The sequence below is a fragment of the Alexandromys fortis genome, unplaced genomic scaffold (genome assembly GCF_014885135.2).
Source record: "Alexandromys fortis isolate MF-2015 unplaced genomic scaffold, M_Fortis_MF-2015_v1.1 scaffold_196, whole genome shotgun sequence".
In the NCBI taxonomy this organism is placed as follows: Eukaryota; Metazoa; Chordata; class Mammalia; order Rodentia; family Cricetidae; genus Alexandromys; species Alexandromys fortis.
The window spans coordinates 72409-97481 of record NW_026068078.1 but is presented as its reverse complement, the minus strand read 5'-3'; the positions used below and the strand labels follow the sequence as shown (position 1 = coordinate 97481).

The window sequence follows — 25073 nt, the reverse complement described above, 5'->3', positions numbered from 1 at the left end:
TATACCACAATTCACTTTAAATTTTTGTCATCTTTCTATGGTGAAGCCCTCCACATATCTGAGGTCATTATTAAGTCCCATTTCAGATTTTATGTTCAGGACAAAATGGAAACCCATTAGTTCTTTCTTGTAATCATCTTCCCAGTTTTTTCTTCTGTCCTACTTTATGTACTATAGAACCTTCCTAGAACAATATTCATAAGCAGGGCAACAGATGTACTAAGAGGGCAGCCTGGACTATGTATTCTAAAGGAGTTATGTATTAGTTTCCTTCACCACTAGCCCCCAAAGAAACCTTGCTTTCATTTCAAACTAGAGGATCCATTTTCTCTAAATCATCTCCACCTATTATATCCAACATTTCCCCATTGCAAGAAGACTTTATCACATACAAAGTTCACACTGAAGAATTTTCTAACTGTATTACAAAAGTAAAATTGCAACAACAAAAAAAATGTTTTAAGTTTGTGATTTTGTATTGGGTTACACGGTTGGACACATGTCCTCCATTAAAGAGACAGAGATAAGAGTCCCAGGCTCCTTGGTGTGAAACCATCCCTACTGTGTAGGGGCTATCAATGTACCAAAGAGCCTGCAGGGTCTGCACACCACCACCAGCAAGTGCGAGGGTGCCTGCCCAGGTGCTATGTTCTCTATTTAAGCTACATTATAACAGCGCTGAATATCAGTTGCTTTGTTCCTTGGTTTTATAGTACTTCTTTCAAACCTTTACAATGTAATCCTTACTGTCCTACACACAAATAAAATATGGCCTTTTCTTCCATAGCTGCTGATTCTTCCTGAAACCTCCCCATAATTACAAACGTTATGCAGAACTCTGGCAATAGCTTCTCAGGCATCATCGTAGGATCTGTATGGATGTCAAAAAACATCATTGACCAAAATCAACCTGATGAAGAAAGAGTTTGTTCCACCTTACAGTAGAATGTAATTACATTCAGAAAAGCCAGGGCAGGAAGGAGGTCAAGGTTAGAACCTGGAGGTAGTAACTGAAGCAGAAACCTTGGAGGACAGCTGCTTACTGGTTTGTGCCCCATGGCTTGTTTAGCCTGCTTTCTCATGGTACCTAGGGCTGACCCCAAAACAGCATGTTACAAAGAAAATGGTGATATTTTTATCTCCAAAAGAGTTGAAGTCTATGATATTCATCAACCATTGAATTATCTTAGAAGAGGGGCACTCAGAAAGAATGGGTGTTGACTTAGAGACTAACCTGATAAACTTGACAGCCAAGCCCAGGTCTGCGATGCAGCAGGTCCCATTTTTCTTCACCAGGATGTTCTTACTTTTCAGGTCTCTATGGGCGATTGCTGGTTTGCCTTGAGTACTGAAGATTTCCGTGTGTAAGTGGCAAAGGCCGCTGACGGAAGAGTAGGCTAACCTCAGCATGGACTTTGCATCTAGGGTGGTGGATTTCAGATAGTCATAAAGAGAACCATTTTCATGATAGTCTGTGATGAGGTATAACTGAGTCCAGGACCCAGTCCCTTTAATATCTGCAGCAATAAACCCTAAAAGGCAAAAGAGTAAAGAGGATTAGATGTGTTTCCTGGACAGAATGAGGAATAATTCATATGCTCAAATATTCTTCCTCTCCAGATGTCTTTGGATTAGCACCTCGCTCAGTTTTCTGACTATGCCTATGATAGCGTTAAAGTACTAATACCAAGCAGATGTGATCAAAATTGGAGGGAGGAAGAAAAACTAAGAGTTTGGATCTGAAATCACTCTCTGACCAGTAGTATAGAAATTCCTTTATGGTACTGAAGTTACATGTAAGGTATGTTATATGAAAGGCTAAAATCAGGCCTTCTACTTCACTGACTGGATCCTCTTCTACTAACTTGACCCATGTAGATCACATCTAGCCTGAGGAAAGGAAAATGAAATCAATTCTGAACATAAACACTTGCTATAAACACATGCTGCAAATAAAAACGCCTAAAACTTTTTACAACATTAAAACCCAAATATGGTCCTTCAAATCCCTAAGAAACCTTAAGGAATTCTAGTATTTCATTTGTACTTCCTGTTTCTAAAGAAAGAGGTAAATCACTGGTGAGTATTGCATTTCCAGGCCACCACCCATCCACAGAAGCACCGTAGTCATGCCTCTTGTGACGTCTTTTGTGAGAAGTTTATGGGCTCTGGGCTCACTCCAAAGAGAAAGAATCTGTAAGTTTCATAATCGGTCTAGACAGATGAGTTCACATGCAGATGTGGAGAGAAAGACAGAAGAATGTGACAAAACCCCAACAATTGCTGTGTAGACTGTGACTCACCCAGAATGTTTTCATGCCTCATCAGGACCGTCTGATAAATCTCTGTCTCTCGGAACCAGCTGGCTTCCTCCGTGGTGAAGAACACTTTCACAGCTACTTTTTCTCCACGCCACTTTCCCATCCACACTTCCCCATAGCGACCTTTTCCAATTTGCTTCACCATCTGAATTTGCTTAGCTATTGTCCTTTGGACCTGGCAAAGCCCAAGACATGCCATTAATATATTTACAACACTATGCATCTGTTTAAACTTTATCTCCATTGTGCTGCGGGGGGCGGGGGAGCAATGACTACGTGGGAAAATGTGTAGTCAGTATTATTCTCTATACACACGAGTTCTTTATATTTACTAATTTATGCTGTTCTCTCAAGCGCATTTCAGATGGATGCTTGCCCATTTTAAATAGTCAAATACTGCTTCCAAATAATTAGACATTCCACTCTCCGTTCTACATATTGCAATTTTCATAGAGAACAAAGAAAACAAATGGCTTCACAGTAACTCATACCTGACAGATCAAGGTTATTCTACTATTACAATGACTTATTGAATAGTCTGAAGGAATTCTCGCCACCACAGAACAAACTATGGATCCATTAAATAAGAAAAAAATATTGGATGCACAAGGGAATTTATCAAAATTCCTAAATTGGGGAAGAGCAGAGAAAACAAACGACAAAACAAAATGAAAGGATGAAGTGGGAAAGGAGAGCTCAGCAGAAACAAAACAGAAAGGAAAGGCCACTGCAAATGAGATTGAGCACCCCCGCCTGGCAGGTTAGAACTCCTTCCAATTACATTGTGGGATTTTTAGTTACAAAATGCCAAGCAGCGCAGAAAATGTTTAAGAAAAAGAAACTAAATGAGGACTAGGCAAGTGAGGTGAGACGGTAAAAAAAAAAAAAAAAAAAAAAAAAAAAAAAAAAAAAAAAAAAANAAACCTGTACATTTGAAATAGCGATAAATACAGAAAATTTATGGTGGTGAAAAATACAGAATGGAGCCACAAAACAGTAGTCCATACAGGAAAACAGGCAAAAGAAAGTTAACAAGTTGGAGACAAAGTTCATTTAATAATCTATAAAATAGAGCTGAAGAATTACAAAAATGGGGGGGGGGCATTGAGTTAATGGGAATGAAACGACTCTGTCTTCATGGTGTTTATATCATCCGTACTCATCAGTGGTGTCCTAGCTGAAAGGAGGAACTACTGGAGGCAGTTTACATAATCTGGAAAGTAGACAGACAGAATGAACAGCCAGGTCTGGGGGCACACTCCCATAGTCTCAGGACTCAGGAGGCCAAGTAGATAGACTGTGTGGTGAAGGGCAGCCTGATCTACATAGGATAATATCTCAAATTAATAAGCAAGTCAGCCAGCGTATAATACTAGCAAAATCTTACCATAATAAATGCAAACTCTTCTTTGTATACATCAGCTAAAAGCTTAAGGTTTTTCTTTCTGTTTCTGAATTTTTAGGATCATTACGTTGTGATAACTAATTCTCTCACTGCCAGGTTCCAAGGGCTAGCAGCCTAAATCCCCCCTGCCAGACAACATAACAGATTCTAAAGCTTGGATATGGACATTATTCTGCATATTCCTTCCTCAGAGGTCCAGAGTTTATTCTTAAAACTGTTCCTGACATTGACCAAAAAAAAAATTAAATCTTGTTACAAAAGAAAACTTTTTTTTTCTAAAGTTAAGATTTTAAAAATCAAAGGACTACCAGGGGTCTAGAAATCATGAAGTGAGGTAGAAAGAAGCAGACCAGCAGATGCATATAGCAGCCTCCCCATCACAGAGTTAGGCATTCTGGAGAAGGCAACCATTGGTATACTCTATGTCCACACCCCTGACATTATGACAGAAGCATCAAGAGAGCACAGGCAGCCGAGAGACAGGTATGGAGCAGTTAGAGCATCCACCTGGAGGGGAACTTACTATAGTTATTAAAGCTAGCACATTCCCCTAACAGATGCACAGGCATTGCTCTGTGAATCTAAGGAACCCTGCCTAACAAACAGCTCTGCTTCTTGTCCAGCAATGAGATGTCTTCTCTGTGAATGTGCTAATAGCGATCACAATGTTAATGGGACAGAAACAACAGACCTCCAAGGCACACTGTCATTAACTTAGACTTAGAAACGAAATCTTACTCACAATTTTAAGATTATATCGTCAAAGAACCCGAACATATGCTTGAAATTTAAACACTGACTTCAGTTTTTTATTTCACCAATGTTCCTTCTCATTCTGCACATAAATTTTTTTTATCCAAATCAGGTTCAACAATTTTTATTAAAGTTGATGTTTGCCATCTCCAGCTGGGGAGCCCTGAGAAAGCCCTCATGGTAGCTCGACGCCCCCCCCCATACCTGACCCCACGCCTACAGGTTATTTAAGGCAAGGACACCCAACTTGCCACATGGTTCTCTCTCGTGAATTTCTTTTCTTCCCCAAGGGCCACTCAGGAATGCTTTCCTCAGCTAAACTTGGACTTATTAATTTTTAATTGGCTCAATTTGATTGGCTGTGTCAGCGGAGAGGCTTAATATCGGGGTACAGAAACCTTTCAGTTGAGTATGCAGATAAAATTTATAGTAATTTGTTATAATTTCTACCTTAAGTGTCACCCAAAGGTCTGTGTGTTCAGAGTTTGCTCTCCCGCTTGGTTCAAAGATGAGAAAGTGGGAACTTTAAGACATGGGGTCTGGTAGGAACTCTTTAGGTCACAGGGAATGTGGCAACAAAGGAAACTATAGGTCTCTCAATTTCTTGTTTCACTTCCTGTGGGGAGATGAATAGCTCTGTTCTGCCATGAAATTTCACCTGAGTGTGCAACCACAGCCAAAACCAAGAGGACAAGCAACCCCAGACAACCCTCTAGCCTTATGAGCCCAAACAAAGATGTCTCTATATTAGCTGGCTATCTTGGCTATCTGCCATAAAAATGACCAACATATATTAAATTACTATAAGTAAAGTTTCCCACCGCCTTTAAAAAAGCAACCAATCAGGTGAGAAAGCCATTCCCTTAACGATACTCTCTTCTCAATGTTTATCTCAAAGTTCACATCTTAAGACTAGATAGCATAGCCATAATGCTGAGATGATATTACTTTTTCACGGATCTAGGTCTCCTGGGAGCCTCTTTTCTAGGCTGCTACCCATACAATTTTCTTACTCAACTAATATTTCACATGTTAAGAGTGTCAATAACATGGATTCTAGAGGCTCAGTGTGAATTAGAATCTGGCTTCTCCATATACTGATTGACTTAACTGGGACTATATCGCTAAATTAATGCAAAAATATATTAATGTATATCTCGTTCAGCCAAGTGATACATATTGGGTTTTTTGGTCAATGATAATCTGTATAAACAATAATGATCTTAGAAGATTAAATTTCCTAGTGGTAATAGAGCTATATTACTTTGTGTGAAAACATGCTTTAATGTTCACATGACAATACAACTGTCTAGAGATGCATTTCTTAGACTCTATCTCCACCTGGCTTTCTTATTTCATGGGGCTACTATAAATAATCAACAGGAATATATTTTCAAAGGACAATCTCTGGCTTGGACAAACCAGCCAATCTAGCAAGAGAATCTATAGTGTTAACAGTTCTAGGACACTATCAGAAGAGAGGCAATCATCAGTAATGACTAGCTACAAACCCTGTCAACTACAGCAGTGACTTGCCTGCAAGATACACTGGTACAAAAGGTGCAATGGGTATCATCAACAACTTTCTGATGGAATTCAAGGCCCATTCCATGAGACTGACCCCACATCTGACCACACTGAAGTGGCCACGGATCTCAGACTTGGTAAGTCATGGGACTAGGGGAAAGCCTACAACTATTATTCTGCTACAGGAAATTATTAATAAAATGATTCCTAATGCCATATTGCTATGACCAGAAATGACTGAATCACTCAATTTTCATCAGAGAAGTCTTTTCTTGCAGTAGATGGGAATTAACACAGAGACCCACAACTGGACATTATGCAGAGGGAAACTTTGGAGCACTTAGTCCTAAATGGGATATCTTCATCAAACCCCTCTACTACTCAAGGATCAGAGATCTATGTGAAAAAGAAGATAGAATGATGGTGACAGTCATTGTTTAATGACTCCAGAGAAACAGTGTCTTCAAGACACAACAGGACTGATACACATATAAAGTCACAGAAACGATAACAGCATGCACAAGCTCAAGCCAGACCAAATCCTAGCACTAGAAGTAGAAAGTGGACACAGGGTCCCACCCCTATCAAAGAAGCTATTTGCGACTAATTCCTACTGGCAAAGGGAAAATCAGTTTGTTCCAATGGAGTGTCACTGGGTCTATCAACCACCGTCCAGGGCAGATCCTATGCCTAAGAGTAGTTGGCCAACAACAACAACAACAACAACAAAATCATACACCATGAATTTTGTTATGGGCTTTTATTTTGTTTGGATATTTTGTAGTATTATTTTTATTTTGCGCTTTGTTTTGTTGTTGTTCTGTTCTGTTTTGTTTTGTGTTCCTAGAAGAGAGAACATGAAGTCAAGTGGGCAGGAAAGTAGGGAGGATCTCAGAGGAGTTGGAGAAGGTTAAAGCATGATGAAAACACAGTGTATGAAAAAATAAATAAAAATTAAGAATGCCTCCATTTGTTTTCTCAAGTATTTTGCTGCAGCAACGAAAAGCAGATCTAGAGAGAAGCCAAACACTGGTGATGGGCTGGGATCTAGAGTAATTAGGATCCCCGCGGATGGTAAAACTCTAGAGCTAAAAGCTCTTCACAACAAATACCTGAGCATCCTTGTAATGGACTGGAGAGACCCTGGGAAAAATGGAAAGAGAATACAATAGGGTATATCCCACCCTCAAGTAAGGCCTGCCAATTAAACTGCAACATTAGTATAAAAAGACTGTGTAATGACAAAAGGCATCTAGGCTCCAGGCTGAGATAACTGAAAAGTGTTGAGAGGTAACATGAAGGAGGCCTTGAGCCATAAACGAGAGAAATGTGCCAGCAAGTGATTGCATTTGAAAACAGAGGGGCCTGTGTTTTGTTTGGAGAACAGCTGCTCAGAGGTGATGCTGGTGATCAGGCTGCAGGCAGGGGAGCAGGGAAAAAGCAGGAGTCAGGTGGTGCTTAAATGCTGGCCATAGGAAGCGAGAAAAGAAAATCTACAGACCAGGGGAGGTGTTAGACTGTTGTATCTGGGCAAAGATGAAAAGCAGGATTCAAGAAAGGCAATGACAGCTTAATAAGATGAGTTAGGAGACACTAAACTCAAATCAGTTAGAACTCCAAGAGCAGAAGCAACTAATTTATTAGTACCAATTGGGTTTCCCTATTTGTACTTTTAAAAAGATTACAACGCTAAAGAGTTACAAACACTGTAATTAGAATTGCTACAAATGAATTAATGGAATTAATGAATTAATAATCATAAAAATAAAAAACAATTATTTAATCATCAGAACCTGGGCAAGTTTTAAAGCCCTAAGTACTATCATTCTGCTTATCATGACTAACATGACTGCCCATGTACAGGCTATTTTCTGTGTGGTCTCCAAATGTAACTGTAAAGGTAAATACAAGGTTGTAAGATGAAACAGGCCCGAAGACAAGCAATTCAGAAGCAGAGCCTGAAGCCTGACTGTCAATCTTTGGAGTTTCTAAGAGACCAGCAAGATGGCTCAGTGAGTCAGTGAGGGAAAGTACTTGCCCCCGAGACTGAATTCAATCCTCCATAAGCGCACCGTGAAGGACCAGTTTCTCCAAGTTGCCTCTGATCATCGCATGTGCGTACCCACACATATTCATATATACCTCACCTCTCTCTAAAATAATAACGCTCATTAAGGAAATTAGTTTTCATTAAAAATATCTTTCCTTCATTCCAACAACCTTACTCAGTGGTCTATAAAAGAATGAAACACTTTTCTCGGCCAAGTCATGCGACTCGGATTGCAATGAATCGGTTGGATTTGAATATGTTCTTGTCGGAGTTGACAGTCCCGACTCTCAGAAATTAACCTCTCCAGAATGGATAGCTCAGACATCAACCTGAAACCTCACTCTGCAGCTGAAATCCAGCCGCCTTTCTTTGCAGATGCCGGTGGTAATACTTTGGTCTTCAATAGCCAGATCAAAGTACAGTAACACTATCCTCCCAAAAACATTTAATATTTTTCTAGCCCACTCTTGATCAGGATGTCTGAGGGTCTGGTTTATAACCAGACACTTACGTTAAAGAACAATAACCTCACCCTCAGCTTGTCAAATGTTACCAGGAAGCCATACATCTAAGATCAGAGGCCTAATGCCTACAGAGCATTCTCAGAGTCTACTGCTCTGTAAGGTGAAACTGACTTTTCCCCTCAGAACACATTTCCTTGAAATTCATGTTATATTCTTCTCCTACCAGCAGAGGGAGACCCGATCCACTTCCCGAGCTCTGAGACTGCTCAATCAAGTCTCTCAGGGACTCTCCAGGAGGAATATAAGTCTCATCTTGCTCAAGCCCAATGCTGTACCGAGGCCTGGCTTCTTGTCTTTTATACCTAAGTGTGGATGAGGAAGATACTATTAAGAACCTAAATGTGTCATGCACAAATGTTAATCATGAAGTTTAGCAACAAACGCAAGATCAAATGCTATTTGCTACCCTTGGAATGCTTTTCGTTCAATCATGTACAATCTTTTTCTTTTCTATGTCTTTCAATTGCTATACAGTAGACTATATTCTGTTAACATTTCCAAGTAGCTTCAATATCCGCTTCCTAGATGCATTTCCTTTAAGTTCCCTAGGTAATTAAATATACAAGTTTTTCATTTACAAAAGTATGCAGAGACTCTTTCACATAAGAAAATGTATAAGACCATTCAATAACCATGACATAAAACTAAAGCTTAAAATATGCTATTGCAATTCTTCAAAAATTTATTTCAGTCAACTAATTTATGTATTCATAGAATGTTATGCTTGAATATTAGGACGCTCAAATTATATGGACATTTAAAACCTTTATATTTCACAAAGTAGAAAATGAGTTTTTGATGAAAAAACTTTTATTTAACTAAACTTAGTTTATTTTAATGTTTGCTCAATAAATGCTCTAATACTCGAGGAATTTTGTAGTCAGGAAATAAGGAATTACTGAAAGTACTCAGACTCCCATATGGTTTCTTCTTTGCTTAGACTTAAACCCAAGTCATAACTAGTCACTAAATTTTCCATTTTTCCATGTTTCCTTAGGGATGAAAACTTTATCTGCGAAGTTGTGATGTCTGAAATGAGACAGGCGTCTACTTATAGCTTCACTGCGGTAAGTCTTTGTCAATGGTAATAGATCTTCTCAGATAAACCTAAGATCTGGGGGGCCAAAAATGCTATGATGCAAACCCCTGACAGGCAAAGCAGTAAAAAATATTCATGTGGGGATCTCACTCTGAGTGTACAACTCCATGTGTCTATCTATTACTCACCTGAAGTAACAGAATAAGATAATGAGGACCAAGAGGAAACTACAGACAGTCACAGATATAAGTAAGGCCTTGTGGTGTATAGGTCCATCAACAAAATCTGAAAAAGAAAGCCACAGAACAGCACATGCTTTTACTTAAAAGGAATGAACTCCTTCCCAAAGTTTCATTAAAGCAGGATAAGCAAAATACAGGGAAAAAAAAAAAAAACAACTTTAGCATGCTGTGAGAAGATACACATATACACTCAAAACTGCATGTTTAGCTAGGATGAATCCACTCAGCCAGATGTGTATTTCATCAGCACGAGAATCCACTATGGATGGAACTGACCTGACACAATTAAACCACGGGAGGTTTACATTTATGAGGAATAAATGTGTCCCTGAGACTAACGGCCAAGCAGGAGCTCATGTGTATGGGTGGGTTTGTAGGATCTTCTCACCTGGCATCTGGAATATTCTTTGGACAGGAAACAAAAGTAAATCTATATTCATTATACCCAAAGCTGCTTTCTGATAAGTGTAAAGCATAAGACCTCCTCAAATGCTGTAAATTATATATATCATATAGCTATGATATATAGATACTGTCTAAAAAGCTATCACAATAAACAGGAGTGAAGCTCAGCACATATACTGTTTAGAACACACTGCTTAATACATGTTAAAAAATAAAAACAATTTATAGGTCCTTAAAAGCAAATGGTCTACAATTGCTTTTTTTTCCTTTCTTCTATGTCCTGTATATAAACGTCAAGACTGGAATCTTTGCTTATACTGAAAAACACAGCTTACATTATCTTTCTAATTTTAAGACAACTCTACATTTTTATAGGAATCCAAAGAGAATATTTCTCTAATAAAATTAAATCTAACCACAGGGTCATAGTTAATTTCCAGTACGTAAACCCAGAATTTTTTACTCTGATGATATAATTTCCCTAAAACTCAGATTCCCTTTGCCTTTTTATAGATGCCAAGGACAGACTACACTGTGAACTGCCGACCATGTGTTTATTACTCATTACATTTCTGACTTATGACAGGAGCAAAACCACAAGGACCTAAGGAAGTCCTTCTTCGCCAGTGAGCACTGTACTTAAAGCTAGTGTTCTTCTGTACTTTCCTTTTCCACGATAACCCTCTCTTGCAGTCAAGTCGGCTGTCTACATTTTTGGTTTATGAACAATTGATCATTATCAATAAACCTCTGTTTCCATTGGTCATGTTAGTCTCATGCTACTCTGTCATTGTCTGCACTTGGAGTATTAACATAAATATTCCTGGAAGAAACCCTTCCAGACATCCATGAAGAAAAGGGAATCACCCGGGACTCTTCTGGGACAGCACATTTCTACCTATGCTGTCCCTGCAACTTCTCAGGGAGTAGAACCAACTGAGAACTCTGATGGCAAGCTGGTTCCCTCTGAGAGACAGCTGGTTCATAACAAAACTGAATTTTGTCACACGTTTATACTGAAGGTTTTCATCTTTAAATGGGAACATCCACCCCAAATGCCTCGGAGTTGTAGAATTCAGACGGGTTGGTATAACACCTGGCTTACATTAGTCATTCTAATTCTCATTTAATATTTTGTCTAACCCATTTAGTAAATTCCTGTTCATCCTTGATTCTTGTTCAGGGGTCACTTCTCTGAGGCTATTGTGCTATCCTGCCATTTGACTTCGAACTACCTCTATTATGTCCAGCCTCACAGTCCTGCGGTGATGCTTTCTACACCATAAAGGACCATGTGTATTCGGATGTCAAAATAAGGAATTTCTCTGCAAAGCTCCCTTTTGTCAGGATATTCTACATAGCAACAGAAAAGGAACCATTACAGAAGTTGGTGACAGAAAGGTAGATTTGCTTCTGCAGCGAACTTGGCGATGATGGTTTTCAGAGGGCTGTAGAAGACTTCAGAACCTCAGACAGGAAAGTACTGTGGCAGAGCTGAGTGGGCCATTTCTATGAATGCTTGAAAACAGGGTTGGGGGCAACATGGAACACTGGAGGCACATCTCTACAAGATTCAGAGCGGAGCAAGGACTCAAAGGGCAGCTGGGCTACTGGCCATTCATGTGATATATCGGCAAATAATCAGCTACATTCTACTTATGTGCTAAGAATTTATTTAAGGCTGAATTCAAAAGCACAGACTAATTGCTGTGGCAGACGAAGTTTCAGGCAGCAGAGCATGGAGTCTGTGGCATGGTTATCCTTGATTACTCTTGTGCATGCCAACAATGGAAAAACAAAGCCAATGGGACAAAAGAAATTTTAAAACCTGCAGTTTCCGGGGAGAAAAAGGGTCCTAAGGAACTTAGGGTTTCAGCCAAGCCATGTGCTGAAAAGTTCATCACTGTTGATGAGTGTATCACCACTGACAGGAACTCTGCTGGGCTGCTTTGCAACACCAGGAAAGGTGCCCTGGAGACAAGATTCTACCAGGTTAGAGCCCCAATTTCTGAAAGGAAAGAGCTTGAGGGGTTTCCTACTCCAAAAAGGCAAATCTAGGGACACTTTTCAGGGGTTCACATCATACTGAGTTTCCTCAGCTGGTGGCACTGTTTGGCAATGCTAATGAACCTTTATGAGGTAAAGCATTGAGGGAAGAAATGCTTCAATGAGGGTGGATTTTGAGTTTTGATAGCCCGGATTCACTTTCTTTTCTGTTTCACTGTTTTTGTCTCCCCTGACTCCCCAGTCCTGACCTCTCTGGTATTTTAAATTAAATCATCTTTTTCAAAGTTTCTTTTTGTCAGGGCATTTTATTACAGCGACAGAAAAGATACTAAGCCATCATTAATATGAATTGTAATCTAGCTCTATTAGTGAGATACTCCTGACCAAATGTAAGTTAATTTTATATGTTAATTCTTATACCTTAGTATAAGCAAACAATACTTTTGTAAGCAATATTTTCTTCATTTCTGTATTCCTAAAACTTACGATACTGTTTGAAAAAGTAATAAGGAAAATGGTGAGTTTCTTATGTGAATTCATGGGAATTAATCTAAAAAGCTTCAAGACTTAAGTGGGAATATATTTATGAAGTTATCAAAAATACAAAGTGCTACTATGTTTTGTATGTAATATGCTCTCAGGAAATAAAACCAATCATGAAACATCATATTTTGACTTATGCAATAAGACTTAGGACCGCAACATTTACAAATTATTTGTTTGGGATTAGTACAAGGAAGAAAAAGAAAATCTAGGAGCTGTTGTTGAAATCTGTGCCAAAAAGTCTTTACGTATGCAACAACCATCATTTTAAATACACTTAATTTTATAAACTTTGAAGTTAAAACTGTAAAAAAAAAGTTCCCCATTTTAGAAATATGCGATTAATTTAATCTGTTATGAAGATTAAAAAAATGTGGCAGACCAAACAATCTTTATTTGGTCTTGTATAAGGTCTTTATTTTTGAATGGGTACAATGGCATAATAGATTTAGTTAAATCCCAATTCTGAATAACTTTAAGGAGTGAGCATGCAATCCTGTGTGTTCTCTACCTCTTGGCTGCATGATGCAAGCATTCAAAACAGGAGTTGTCTGGGGAGAGGTGGAGAGACGCAGGACGATAAAGATCCTAAGTAAGAATGAAGCGATACACAGCACTAAGCCAAGATCTGCTTGTATAATTGTTGAATGACATTAATAATGCCATGTTGCCTCAGCCCTCTGCTCCCGTAGCGTACATTGAATAAACAAATAATGTAGCCTCAGTTTAAGCAATAGATGATCAGGATTTTATAGATGGTCTAGTTGGAAACTAATTGGAAACTAAGTATGATGTTAGTAGCTCATTTAAAAAAAAAAACAGTTTGAAAATGAAGAGAGAACTGGCCAATGAGAATTTTCAATTATTTTAAAAACTATTCAACACGGAATAGCCATAACAAAAGGATTAGTTAATTTTGTTTGAATATTTTTGAAAATTAGCCAATGTAAGTTACAAAGTATATTCAAGTTATCTTCCTTACACGACACTCAAAATCTGACCCTTCGAGTCCTAGACATCCAGAGGTGACCACAGTCTTCCAAGAGTCGTCTCCTTTTGTCATTGTAAAGCAGTACCCATCTGTGCTGAGGACCAAAAAGGTGCAATGGGAAGTGAGAAAATAAACTGAAGGCAAGAATGGTCAAGGCCCAATGAATTTGGCAAGGAGAAGGAGTCCGGTGCTCATCCTCAGTAAGATGAAGTACCCCCTCACCTGTCTTACCTCTGTTCTTCAGCGGAGGCAGAGTAGGGTGTAGGTCTTTATTACATTCATTCCGTTCCGTGCAACATTCGATTGATCTTCTTTGATGAGGAATGGGAGTGTCCTAAAATGGAATGCAAACAGCTATTAGTGGGTTGCCTCTAAATTTCAATGTAATATGATCTAAAATTTACCAGATTGTCACTAGATAATATATTTAAAATTCGAATAATTTTGCTCAAGTCTTGAAAATGCTACTTTCCATTAGGAAATTTATTTCAAATTATCATGTACCATTGCAACATTTCTATTTCAGTAAAATTTTATTGTACTTGCAGTAACCAGCGTACATTGAATAAACAAATAATGTAGCCTCAGTTTAAGCAATAAATAATCAGGATTTTAAAAATGGTCTAATTGGAAACTAAGTATGATGTTAATAGCTCATTTAAAAAAAAAAAACATAGTTTGAAAATGGAGAGAATTGGCCAATGAGAATTTTCAATTATTTTACAAACTGTTCAACATGGAATAGCCATAACAAAAGGATTAGTTAATTTTGTTTGAATATTTTTGAAAATTAGCCAATGTAAGTTACAAAGTAAATTCAAGTTATCTTCCTTACGCGACACTGAAAATCTGACCCTTCAAGTCCTAGACATCCAGAGGTGACCACAGGCGTTCCGGAGTCATCTTCTTCTATCATTGTAAAGCAGTACCCATCTGTGCTGAAGACCAAACAGGTGCAGCGAGAAGGTGAGAAAAAAAAAAAAAACACATGACTTAGAAAAATAAAATGAACGTAATACCACTGGCTTCGTCACAATAGGAAAAAGTTAATGAATTCTTTTTTTTAAGATTGAAAACTATTGAAGACATCTCAATATTTGAATCTATGAAAGTAGATGAACCAATCATTAAAAACATATAGTTTCTCCTTCACTCAGAAACTCAGGGAAGAGAAAAATCAAAGTTCCCATGTGTCATTAAATACCATTAAAAGGCTTTTACACTCTTAGTGAACTTATATTGGCCCTATCACCTTTCCAAACAGAAAACCTGAAGAAGACAGTACTATCCTCACCTTTATGTGAGGAGACTAAGGGTCAGAGTGGACTAGTAATTTTCTAAATGTCACTTGGGGGTGGTGGTAAGCCAAGACTGAAACCTATGCCAGTGCAATCAGGGGCTGGGCTCTTTCGTCAGGTGCAGTGAAATACACCCCCCTCTAAGGCATGGTGTTGAAGACAGGCAAGAGTGAGCTCAGCCCCTCCTGACAGTCAATGCAGTGAAGGTATAGTACCTAGTAATTTGCTTTGGGAGTGGGCAGGGCACAACCAAAAATTAAGCAGGGCAGCAAACACTTTTGGACTTGGATAAGAATGGACAATAGAAAGAAAGGCTTTTCATAACTAAAATTTAATGTTTCTCCAGATAAAAATCATGTTCAACTGTTTGATATTTAATTTGCTTACCAATAATTAGAAGAAAATACTATTCCCATTTTACAAACAGGAGAACTGACTTGATAAGAAAAACACCACTACTTAAAGTTGAATAGAAATAGTTACAGCATCAGGCCTTGAATGGAGGGCCTCTTAATTCACCCACGCTTGTGATCTGCTATCCCGGGACTAAACCAGAAACAGCAACTGGTATGTACATGCATCCAAACCGCTATATTCTTTTCATAAATCACCCCTTATATTGTGGATTTTCAATGTAAGTCACAAATTGCCATCTGTGTCTTTAGAAATAAAGTATGAAGCCACATCTCTCATCCTTTTCTCATCCATATGCATGTGCAGTGTCCAAGACAAATATGACAATGGAGATCTCAAAGGTCATGGGAACAAAGCTGCGAGAACAGTATTAGCCATGATTTGTAGGTCTGTCTACTCGCATTAGCGGTAGCCGCATTCTGACATGCATTAGCCAGCCCTTCAGTTATCATCAACATCCTTACAATTGTTTACTTAGTTTCTAAGTCTCAAGTGATCTGACATGTCTCAGTTTATAGAAACTAGAAGGGCAGAGCTGAAACATACTAAAGAATGGCGAGGAAGGGCCGGTGATAAATCTGTGTTAGACTAAGGTCAAATGCATGAATATTGTTGTAGAAGAAAAACTGCCTCTGAACAATCCATGCTCAACTTCTTAGTCAACTCACTGAAACCTCACTGGGAATATAAACCACACAATACTGAAGGCAATAAATAAGATGGACCTTCACTCCAAACAAATGAGTAAATATGACTCATGTGGGTTTCTGATGCTTTTTCTACGTATTTAGACTATATTTGTGGAAAGTATTTGGAATTCTTAGACAGTAGTGCAATCAACATGATACATTATATCTGAGATGATTTAATGCATTGAACAAAATCAAAGTGTATCAAAATGAATATCAAGGCAGTTTAGAAATAAAAAAATGAAGGAAGAGAGAGAGAGAGAGAGAGAGAGAGAGAGAGAGAGAGAGAGAGAGAGAGAGAGAGAAGAGGAAGAGGAAGAGGAAGAAGAAGAGAGAGAGAGAGAGAGAGAGAGAGAGAGAGAAAGTAAATTTTCTGGGAACTTACAATACAAAAACTAGGGAGAGTAAATCAAGCTTTAAGAATATACAAGCCTGTTTGCAGATCTGAGAGTTAGAAATACAAAGAAGTGTGTGTGTGGTGGGGTGACGATATTGCTCAGCAGTTAAGAGCAGCTAGTTTTCTTCCAGAACACCTGAGTCTAATTCCTGGCACCCACATGGTAACTTCAGTTCCAAATATCTAGAACCCTCTTCTTGCTTGTCTTGGCATTGTATGCAATTGTACACATACACACATGCAGGCAAAATACCTATACACATAAAATAAAAATAAATCCAGTGTGTGTGTGTGTATGTGTGTGTGTGTGTATGTGTGTGTGTGTGTATTAGGGATAAAGAGGAAGCTAGAAGCATCCTGGAGAAAAGGATCACTATACCATAAGTCATAAATTCACATAAAAAATCAAATGTGGAGATTAAGAAAGGAAGAGAGACATATTTCACTTTTATCACCAGCAACACCGCAAATGTAGTTTCTAAACTTTATAGACTTCACACTAGCGCTCTGTCTAGTACAGGGCATTAACTGGACACCTATGCACTACTCAAGAGGTTTTAACTCTGTAGCAAGCACAAAGGGAAACAAGCAGATCTTGAGTCCAAGGTGGCCAACTCTGCCCACCACCGAAGCAGCTATTAGGTGTCATAAAGGACAATTATCCCCTGCCATCAGGTTTTTTTTTTAATATTCTGCTTCCTGGGTGTTCAAGGCTATGCCAACATTCCTTTAATGAAGGAAGAGTAAGAATCATGAAGGAAGTCAAAGTAGGAATATTTGTAAGAAGTGAAATTCATAGATGAATGCAGGATGAATCATTTGGTTACAGTAAAGATTATGGATGAGAGGGGCAGTGGCACAGAGTTAATTAATAGAACTGTCAATGCAAAGGAATGTTTGAAACATCTAGAAGATGGGAAGGAGACACTGTTTTAGATAGTCGGTGTCACCTAGTAAATTCACACTGGTAAAGAAGGGGGTATGCCTGCTTTGAAGCATTGAAGGAGAGTGATCCTGTTTGCTTCTAATGCATCTAGAAACTGCAAAGATTTTAACTGCTCTCATTTCTATTCTAAATGGGTTTAGCACAGTCCCCGTGAGTTATTGTTGAGGGAGAGAAAGCAATTTTATATGGCATCTAAAATGGCATCGACAATGTCTTTGCTTAGAGTGAAGGAAACAGGGCTAGCAAGATAGCTCAGCAGTTATGAGCTCATGCCTCCAAGTATTAAGTTTTCCTCACTGATCAATACATATCTCTGCACATTTTCAAAGCTGTACCAAATTCTTAAGTTCCTGAATTTCCTTTGAGTTTAAATCTCAATCAGAATCCATTTTAAAAGGCTGGCTGAGAACACCCTGTCTTTGAAAATCCCTATTTCACATTCAAGGGAACAAAGTAAGTTTTCAAAATTTCCAGCACAGGTAATCTTATGGTACACACAGTTTGTACAGTTGCTGTTTGATCTTGTAGGTTTTTCTCAAGTGGCCAATGCCACCTGCAGCTTTGTTCAGGGCAGTTTTCATTTTTGGCTCTCATTCAAGCATCAGGGACCGAAGGAGGCAGCCTGAGGAATAGGCATCTTGGTTTGAGAAGCACACGGACTACACAGATTTTGACTCTACAGAGAAGAAAATCATCAGCTTCAAGCAGCAGGGATAGAAATCAGAAGCCACTTGGTGTTTTTCAACTGATGGGGCAAGAACAAGAAAAGATGAGCAGTGGCAGTTTCCAAAGCTGTGGATTGCTAAGGGTTTTAGTGATCTCCTCTCCAGCCTCTGAGATGAGCTGATTCCCACAGAGTTCGAGTGAAAGAAAGTACTAATACTGCACCCTTCTTTGTCTTTTCTTATGGGGGGGCAATGTCTGTAGAGGGGTGTGAAGTTAACAGCATCGATGGCAAAGTCTCTGTACGAGTGCTCCCTTTGATGCATGCTGTCCTTAAGAACAATGTCTCTCTCTAGACAGTATCCTTTTCTGGCACTTAGACTAATGATCTAGGGATGGTCTTATTGTTCAATGCAGCACACATTTTTCACACTGTCCCAGTTGTACATCCACTAAGTCTATTACTACCTTATGCAGATCCCATAATCTCTAAGAAGGACTCCTCTCTCCTGTCTCTTGACCTGGACAATCTGTATATTAATATTACAGTCTGAGAGATATTTCTCTTCTAGGTCTTATAGTTCTCTGTAGATAATCTGAAGAAGCCCAACAGTTTCAATAAAATCAGACAACAAATTTGTCCCATTCAGTCTCATTTCTGATTAAATGTACAAAAGTTATTTCCTATAAAAATATTTCATAATTGACTTTGAAATAACAGAGTAATGACTAAATCACAGGTTCTAGGGAAGGAGTCAACACTCTCTTAATAAAAATTGAAATCAATACCTCCTACTACAAAAGATAAACTCAACAAACATCCATGTTTAGTTGGACTGGTCAACACTGGAAAAACTAGATAGCTCTAGTGACATTTAGCATGGCCATTAGTTTTCCTTTCATCCATATGCTTCTAAATACACGTTTAGCAAACATTTGGAAAACAGAAGTTGGTGTATCTCTGTGAGTTCAAGGCCAGGCTGACCTATAAAGTGAGTTCTAAGTCAGTAAGGGGGCCATAATGAGAACTTGTAACAAAGAAGGAGGAGGAAGAAGAGGAGGAGAGTAATGGAGATGAGGAAAAGAGAGAAAGAAAAGATTATGGCAATCAAAAAGACAACAGTTGGAAACATACCTACTTCCTCTTTTAAGCAGCTAGTGTCATTTCTATATTCTTTATATGAATAAGCATGTCAACTTATTATATCTGAAAATTGCCCATATAGAATTTCTAATTGGAAATAAATAGTATAATGAGGAAGTATTAAAATCATCTCTGAAAGATGAATCAACAATATCTATTATAATGGATAGATATGTGTAATTGATTGAAGGAACTAGAGTATGGTCATGAGGTAAGAAATAAAAATGACTACCAAAGACTATATAAGAGGATTTGAAGGGATTTATTAAACCAGATGAAAATGTGCATAGAAACAATTATAAGCAAGTATGAGACAACATTTGCTAGAATGGGAAAATGACACAGAACAGGACAGGGTGAAACACATTTAGAAGACAGACATCACCTTAAGGGAGAAGTCTCAATGGCTTTATGCCCAACAGATACGAACAACGTACTCATACTAATGTTATACTCAGTCATGCTTCTTTTTTTTCTTTTCTTGCTATACAGGCCAGGTTGATCTTGAATTTACAACTATCGCTTTGAATTTATTCCTCTAGTGCTGGGATCAAAGGTGTTCAGCACCCATATGACTCAATAACTACATATATATAATATCCTCTAGTATATATGTCATAAGCAATGGAAATGACATGAAGTTTGGCAGGAGACACATCCCTACCTTTAACCTCATCACTGCCTGGTAAAACAACCAAGAGTACTGAAGAGTTTACAAATCTCTAAAACTCCACCTATGTTTTCTGACAGCCCATGATATTTCAGAATGTCTGTAGGTATTGGTTCTTGTTCCCCTTTTGGATTGCTTTCTTCAAGCGGTGGAAGAGATGTTGAATAAGAAACCTACATGAGACATGCAGCTTGATGGAGGGAGAAATTTTCACTTGGTACAAAGCCTCAGGATAGATAACATATAACAGATTTTATCTAACTCATGAGAAAGCACACCCTTGTACTTAAAGCCTAGGACTGCAATAGTCAGGACAGCAAACTGCTCCCTACAGGGCTCTGAAGAGATTAAGCAGAAATGGAAACTCATATACCAACATGATACGAAAAATCTGTGTCTTACTTAAACTTAAACTTACTAAAAAATTAAAAAGGACAAATAATTTAGAAGCTTTTAAATGAATGGTTTTAATAATTAATCTTTAGTGTACTTTAGGCAAGTACTCAGGCATAACCTTGTGTGTGTAGGGGGTATCTTTTAACAGAGAGAGTTCAACAAGTAATCCTTTGGAGGGAAAGAGTAGAGTATGGCCTCATAGAACTGAGACAAAGTCATGTGCTTTCTCCGGGTCTTAGACAAAGAACAAAGGCAGTCCCTGTGATCCACGCATGAGAAAATTCAACTGGAGCCTGCTCCTCACTAGCAAAATGAGAATCATACTCAAGAGTGAATGTCCTCACAGAACCCAGCAGGGTTGGCCGATGACCAAGAATTCATACATACTTGGAGTCTTGGCCAATTTTTTTTTATCATATCATCAAACTGACGAAAGACAACTTAACCTTTCAGAACTTCACATTTCTTATCTGGACATAAACAGAAAGTGCAGCATCCTTCACAAGAATTCTGTGATGACCAGATACGTGAAGGTAAACACATGTTCATTTCAGTAAGTACTGGTTTTCTGTTGACTTCTACAAGTCAACACATCAACACTGACCAAATGGTACCTTCATATTCTTTTGAGGGATTCTCTCATTATTATGGGATTCATTTCTGTTTTCCTTTGCTATCACAGGTTGACAACCACACAATTAAAATCCCATATCAATCTGATTTCCGTTTCTACTACCTTAAATATCTGTACATTACTCTGATTAAAGTTATCAATTCTGATTCTTACTTCCAGTCCTTGTCACAATTGACTTCTACCTGCATCCGATGCAGTTGACCTAACTATCTCCCTCTCTAATGTTAGTTTTCAAGACACTTACTTCTGTTTTTCCCCTAGGACATTCTCCTGGACTCAACTATACAGTGTCTCGAGACTCTGCCCTACTCTAGTAGACAGTGTTTTATTATGGGCTCTTGTCCATAGGCATGGCTTCCCTCTGACCTCCAGCCTCACTCTACCACTTGATCTGGTTAATGAACTATCAGAGCATGGGAGACAGAGGCTATAGGAGGCTACTCTTTTATGCACCTAATAGAAAGTGTGTCCTGCATAGCAGCTCTCCCAAAAGAAAGGAGAGATGTATAGCAAGTCTGAGTCCAGCAATCACTCTCCAGCCAAGGTCACCCAACTCATCAGAGCTTAACATCTCTAAGTGAACAACAAACAATTCATTTGTAGGCCTCTGCATTTTAAAGGCAGCATGTTCCCTAGCCAACACTGGTCACAGCTATTATATTTATACAATATTTATATATTTTTAATGTGATACCTTGAGAATGGGACTTATGACTAACCATGAAGTTTATATCTTATGTATCTTATGTAAACATAGCGGGGACTTGATTTTACACAATATTTTTAGTGTGCCTGCATTCTGGCCGTTACCCATCATATGAAGTCAGGTGGAGAAATTTCCACTAGCAGCATAACATCCGTGCTTTCAGAGCATTTTAAATTGGTCACTTTTAGACTAGGGATACTAGTAAAAAACCTGTAGTAGAATCCCTATCATGATAAGCATTATAAAAGGTCTTTGCAATAGCAAGAGCCTTCAGCTCAGTCTGAGATGTCCTCCTGACTGATGATGGTCTGAGCAGTAACTCAGTCCAGTCATCCTGGACTCCAAAACTAGCAGTCCTTTCCCCATTGGAGTCGATGGCCATTCCTCAGGCCTGCACACTCTGCTCCTCTGACACTGTCACACTCAGGAGTCACGATGGATGGGTAGCGTAGCCTTTCTCTCCTGTCTTAAGTCTCAAGAGGCTATGGCTGGTTACATACTCTTCTCCTACTCTAGAGAACAGCTATCTAACCAGAAAAATGGGTGTAGCTATGTAAAGATGAGTACAAAGAAAAATGCTTTATGTTATTTGAATCTGAACTCTTTTCTTTTATAAAGCATCTTCTCCCAGTTCCAATTTCATTGCTGTAGTACCGTGACATTGTCTCTCCTAACATCTGTTGGATTCACATAAACTTTATCACAAAACTGCTTTCCAGAGGCTTTTTGTTAACCTGTTAGTGCCGATACTGACAGTATCAAGATGATGAGTGGTTAAAACAAGATCAGCATAACTGCATCAACTCTAGGTTAGGTGAATATGGAACAGAGAGGCACAATAGTTTCTTCTCAGTGACAAAGAGCCTGAAACCCACGTTCTGCTTATATGTTTAGATAAAAGGGATGTCTCAAAGACCCTTTCAGGGTAAAATAAGATTAGATTTTCTCTAAATTCAGCACCATCCTCCAGATCGTATTCTTGGAAACATTAAAGTATGTTCAAAATGGCATGTGACCACTTAGAAAAGTGACGTTTGAAGCATTTCCATCACCAACCTGCAGATATTGTTGACTGAGTCTTCTGGACAGTGGTGGTGGCATTTACAACGAAGAACCTTGGGGCGAGGTGTGGGGGCTGTACTCTCGCCATCCTCTTTCTTGGTACCCACATTTAATTTTCCTGAGCTTCGTAAAAGCATGTTATCAACAAACTTCTCTGTAAAAGAATAAAGAGCAATGATTAGGGCAGTCATCCAGCCTTCTGTCCAAGAGATGATAAGACATTAAATTAAAATGAGAGCACTTATGACAGAGTTCAAACAAAAGACAGATATTTTGAAATTTTCATAAGAGTTTATTTATATTTAATAAGACATCTACTTATGTCTCACAGAGAGTAATAGATACAAATAATGCTTTCAGAATATAATTTTATTCATTAAATTAGAATAATTGCATTTAGCTAAGTAAAACACCTCAATGAAACAGTACTGTAAAGATTGCTTTATGTATTGATATTAAGGATGAATGATGTCAGTCTCCTTTTTCACATATTAAATTCAAGTCTTGAATTTTAACTAATTAATCTGAACACAGTCAAATAATGGAGCCAGCATTTTAAACCCAGATTGTCTGAAACCTAGCACTATGTTTTTTTTTTTATCATCATATTACAAGGTTGATTTGAGGCCTATCATTGAATTAAATTGCTTTCTATTGTTGTGATAGAACCCTGACCAAAACCAACTTGGAGAAGAAAGGCTTCATTTAATTCTTATAACTTCTGGATCCCATCTCTAACCGAGGAAATCAGGGCAGAAACACAGAAGCAGAAACTCAAACATTCATGGAGACATGATGGTTTCTGGTTTCTTCCCCTGGCCTGCTAAGCCATGTTTCTTGCACAGCCCAGGCCCACCAGAGCAGGAACAGAACCATCCACAGTGGTCCAGAGCCTCCTGCATCCATTTGCAGCTAAGATAATGCTCCATAGACATGTTCTCAGGACAAGGTGATGGAGACAGTCCCACAGTTCAAGTTCTGTCTTCCCTAATGACTCTAGCTTGTGCCAAGTTGACAAAAACTAACTCGCGAATTCATCCACATTTAAGCTGTAAAATGTGTGCAGAAAAATAAAAAAATTAGAATCTACATAATTCAAAAGGTGCCTCTTCTTCATTAGCTTTTACATATGAAAGTGTTGTACGCTATTACATGGCTGCTTCTGCCATCCTTGATGGGAGACCACTGACACAGGAAAGATCTCCCCGGGGCAGATTTTCTGGGTTTAATCACAGATATTCCTATCTTCTCTATAGTTGTCTTAGATAACTTTATAATGCTCTGCAATACATTCTCTTATTCTTAAGGTATCTTATGTCAAAAATTGGTGTGTGCATGTTATATAAAAAGAGCACTTATTAGTTAATATCTCTTATGCTTCTGGCACTGTGACCAGAACTCTTACAAACCTGCCACTGAGTAAATTATCTTCTTACCAATGTAAAATTTACATTGTTTAAAAATTTTAAAATTACATTACAATGTTTAAAAAAATTTCTTTCAAACCACATCAGCATGGACTGTAATTGTACCAAATTTCAATAAAATGGTGAATTATAGATGTTTTGGTTAAGAAAAACTAATGTTACAATCAGATGTGATGAATGGAATGTGACAAAATACTGTGGAGCACATTTGCTACATATTTTACACATGACTATAGTCGTGAATCGAATCAGGAAATGAAGTTAGGAAAAATATCTGTGATAACCTTCCCCAGGCCTTTTGTTCTTTGTGCTAATTAGCCAACATTTCATGAATAATTTGCGTAAAAACCATTAAGATATTCAAACCAGGTGGTATGGGTATATATGGCTGAGTCAGCAGAGTGCTCACTGGGCAAGCTTGAACACCTAAAGTTCATCCCAAGCACCTATAATAAATCGGTGGTCACAGCTGTGCCTATAATGTCAGTGATGGGGCGGGCAGAGGTAGGAAGACTCTCCGGGCATGCTGGCCGGGGCTATTGTAATCCAACCAGATACTAGATTTCAGTATGTTCACACACTTCTATATGATAGAGTACTCTCCTGCAAATCAAACTCTGAAATACAGAGAAATGGAACAGTTTTTCTTAACACCTTGTCTTGCAAGCCATTTGTTAAGGATCTGTTCATAGAGGAGTGTGAAAACTTGGTTAAAGCAGTGCATGTAGGCACCTCCGCAAATCGCCCTGTCACTGTAAATTCATTCTTTGTAAATCAGGCTAAAATCATACCAAGTTGGTAACCTGAGTTGCCCATAGGG

At 38.5% G+C, this 25073-nt stretch overlaps 1 protein-coding gene across 4 annotated transcripts in view; it reads right to left on the bottom strand.

Moving 5' to 3' along the window:
- The window catches only part of Bmpr1b (bone morphogenetic protein receptor type 1B), a 78899-nt gene that overhangs the window by 16635 nt on the left and 37191 nt on the right, over positions 1–25073 (bottom strand). For 2 of the 4 annotated variants that reach the window (XM_050121778.1, XM_050121779.1), the window contains exons 2-8: positions 22821–22980; positions 14643–14740; positions 14039–14141; positions 9808–9904; positions 8744–8882; positions 2304–2496; positions 1235–1532 (exon numbers count right to left, since the gene is read on the bottom strand). In XM_050121778.1, the coding sequence (XP_049977735.1) occupies positions 1235–1532; positions 2304–2496; positions 8744–8882; positions 9808–9904; positions 14039–14141; positions 14643–14740; positions 22821–22935 (1043 nt within the window). In that variant the 5' untranslated portion in view covers positions 22936–22980. Of the gene's footprint in view, positions 1–1234; positions 1533–2303; positions 2497–8743; positions 8883–9807; positions 9905–14038; positions 14142–14642; positions 14746–22820; positions 22981–25073 lie in introns of all 4 variants that reach the window. The other 2 variants (XM_050121776.1, XM_050121777.1) reach the window with 1 other exon arrangement.